Here is a 2,661-nt window from a genome sequence, read left to right as displayed (position 1 = left end):
CGATCTCACCGGTATCGAGAAGTTCAAGTACTTGAAGACGTACTTGGCCGGCGCTGCGAAGCGGGCCATTGAAGGAATAAGCCTTACAGAAGCGAATTACAACATCGCCGTCAAGGTGCTCACCGAAAGGTTCGGGCGAAAGGATCTTCTCATCGACGACCACATCGACAGCCTCCTTGCCATCGAACCAATCGAGACATCGTCGCAAGTAGCAAGGCTGCGTGACCTGTACGAACAAATACAGTTCAGGACCGGCTGTTTGGAAAGTCTTGGCATGCCGTCTTCAGAGTACGCGGTTGTTTTGCACCGGGTGCTGATGCGCTCATTGCCAGAGGACCTGGCGATCCAGTACCGAAAACGCAAAAAGACCGGCGCAGACGCCGCGGACTCTGCAGTCCAATCGAGAGACGAGAAAGTCAAGGCGATCCTGAAGTTCCTTCAAGTGGAAGTCGAAAGTAGAGAGGAGAGTCGAGCGTCACGCGAGAAAGCCACTTCAGGGAGACCGTTGACGAACCGCAAGGCTGCGGACACCTCATCACCGCCACATCTACCGTCCGCTCTAGCCCTGACAGCACGGTCATCATCGCCAGGTGCCACTTCAAGGCCTGCACAGACAATATGTCCCCTCTGCGGCATATCAGGCCACCTGACGCGTGATTGCCGGGCCGCCCTATCCGCAGAAGAAAAACACCAGCGCCTTTCCAGCAATAGCTGCTGCTTCAGGTGCGGGAAGAAAGGGCACATTGCTCGCAGTTGCCGAACCGCAGCCTGGCTTAAGTGCGACCGGTGCTCAGGACGCCATATTTCTGCTCTTTGCGACATCTGGGGCCGACGAGGATTCGACAGTCCACAATCGACTGGAGCTGAAACCCGAAATGCGGCCACACAGCGAGAAGAGCACGTAACAACGGCTCCTGCTAGCAGCACGCGTTCGTCGTCGGTGTTGCTACAAACAGCCACAGTGTGGGCATCCGGAACCCGTGGCTGTGTGCCAGTGCGACTGCTGCTTGACACCGGCAGCCAACGAACGTTCATCCGAAAAGACTTGTCGCAGCAGCTTTGCCTGCCTTCCACTGGATATGAAGAGATGGATGTCTATACATTCGGCGGGTCAAAGCACCCACGACATTATCAGTGCCGAAGGGTGAACGTCACGCTCTGTGGACGTATTGAGCCAATCGTCGTCGATGTTGAAGCTCTGGAGGTACCAGAGGTCAGCACCGTAAAGGGTCCAGCTTTAGAGCCAAACGTCATCAATATGATGCGTGACCGCAATTTGACCTTGGCTGACGAAGTTCAAGGGCACCAACCTCGAGACTCCACGATAAGCGTTTTGATCGGTTCAGATCACTACTGGAGGGTAGTGACCGGACGCGTCGAGCGCTTCACCGACAATCTGTGTGCAGTTGAGACTATATTTGGCTGGATCGTTCAAGGAATGTGCGCTAACACCTATTTTCCTTCGACACCGCGTAACATCAGTGCAACTGCCTTGTTCCTGGCTTGTTCCGACGACTGGCGCACTGAAGTCCGACCTGGAGGCGTATCAGAGATGCGGCGCTTGGACGCCATCGGTATAACTGACGGACAAGAAGACGACGTCAGCCAGCACCTAGCGCTCGTCCACTTTCGTAGCACAATACACAAGAGCGCAGGACGCTACGTCGTGCCGCTCATGATCAAGACGCCAGGTCTCACGTCTTGTACTAACCGAAGTGTGGCTGAAACCAGGCTCAAGCGTCAGCTTCAGCGGTTCGAACATGACCCAGAAGTTCTGAAGGAGTACCATGCCACCACCAGCGAGTGCTTTGATGAAGGCCATGCAGAGCGAGTAGTGCCGTCTGCACCCCTTCACCAGCCTCATCATGCGGTAGTCCGACGTGAGGCCGTGCCTACAAAGGTCCGCGCCGTGTTCGATGCCTCATCCCACGAATACGGTGAACCGTCTTTGGACGACATGCTCGACAAAGGCATCGATTGGGAGGAGCCTCTACCACCTGACGTCGAGGACTTGTGGAAGAAGACGGCATCGGAACATTCTCAGCTTTCTGGCCTTCGCATTCCACGTTGCCTCTCACTGACATCTCAAGATCAGGGAGGCGTGACAGCAGATGACCACCCTGTAACGCAACTCTGCGTGGAACCCGAAGAAGCACGGGCGCTGACACGATCGCACCTCCCAACCAGCAAGCACGTCGAGGGGCTACCAGCAAGAACTTGCGACTGTTGGCATGGTTCCACCATGCAGTACTCGCGAAGGCGTGTGAAACACAAGGAGCTTTTCCGACTGTGGAAACAAAGAAAGAAGGCTTGCGCCTCGAGCGCTCCGATCGCTGCGAACCATCGTCTTCGTCGCGACTGCGCGTTTGTGTCTTCGTCAATGTAAATGACGACAGCCTGTCAGCGCTGCAGTGGGAATTCGTCAGAGTGGTCGAGGCGTTTCCAGGCAGGGACGGCATCAACAGGTATTTCGAACACGCCCACCCAAACCACCGGCAAGTCCTGCGCACTGCTAGTCGGCTGTACCTCTCGCAAGCAAACGACCACAGCGCGGCCCCGGGAGGATGTTGAATCTACCGCGGGAAAACGTTGGCGGGAAACGCCATGCCGCGCACAATACGCGCGAAGAAGCGGGCGTAAGGCGGGGCTGCTCGAGAGCAC

The 2,661-nt window shown here is 56.3% G+C and overlaps 1 protein-coding gene across 1 annotated transcript; it reads left to right on the top strand.

The window, feature by feature from the left end:
• Positions 1 to 316: 316 nt before the first annotated feature.
• Positions 317 to 2,386, top strand: LOC119403107 (uncharacterized). The gene has a single exon (XM_037670055.1). The coding sequence runs from the start codon at positions 317 to 319 to the stop codon at positions 2,384 to 2,386; it is 2,070 nt and encodes a 689-aa protein (XP_037525983.1).
• The last annotated feature ends 275 nt before the right edge of the window (positions 2,387 to 2,661 follow it).

This window comes from Rhipicephalus sanguineus, chromosome 8 (genome assembly GCF_013339695.2).
Source record: "Rhipicephalus sanguineus isolate Rsan-2018 chromosome 8, BIME_Rsan_1.4, whole genome shotgun sequence".
Lineage (NCBI taxonomy): Eukaryota > Metazoa > Arthropoda > Arachnida > Ixodida > Ixodidae > Rhipicephalus > Rhipicephalus sanguineus.
The sequence above is the reverse complement of the archived record's forward strand: the minus strand, read 5'-3'. Positions and strand labels throughout refer to the sequence as shown.

Excerpts from the sequence above, each read along its gene's own strand:
- LOC119403107 (XM_037670055.1), top strand. The coding sequence starts at position 317 with ATGCGCTCATTGCCAGAGGACCTGGCGATCCAGTACCGAAAACGCAAA.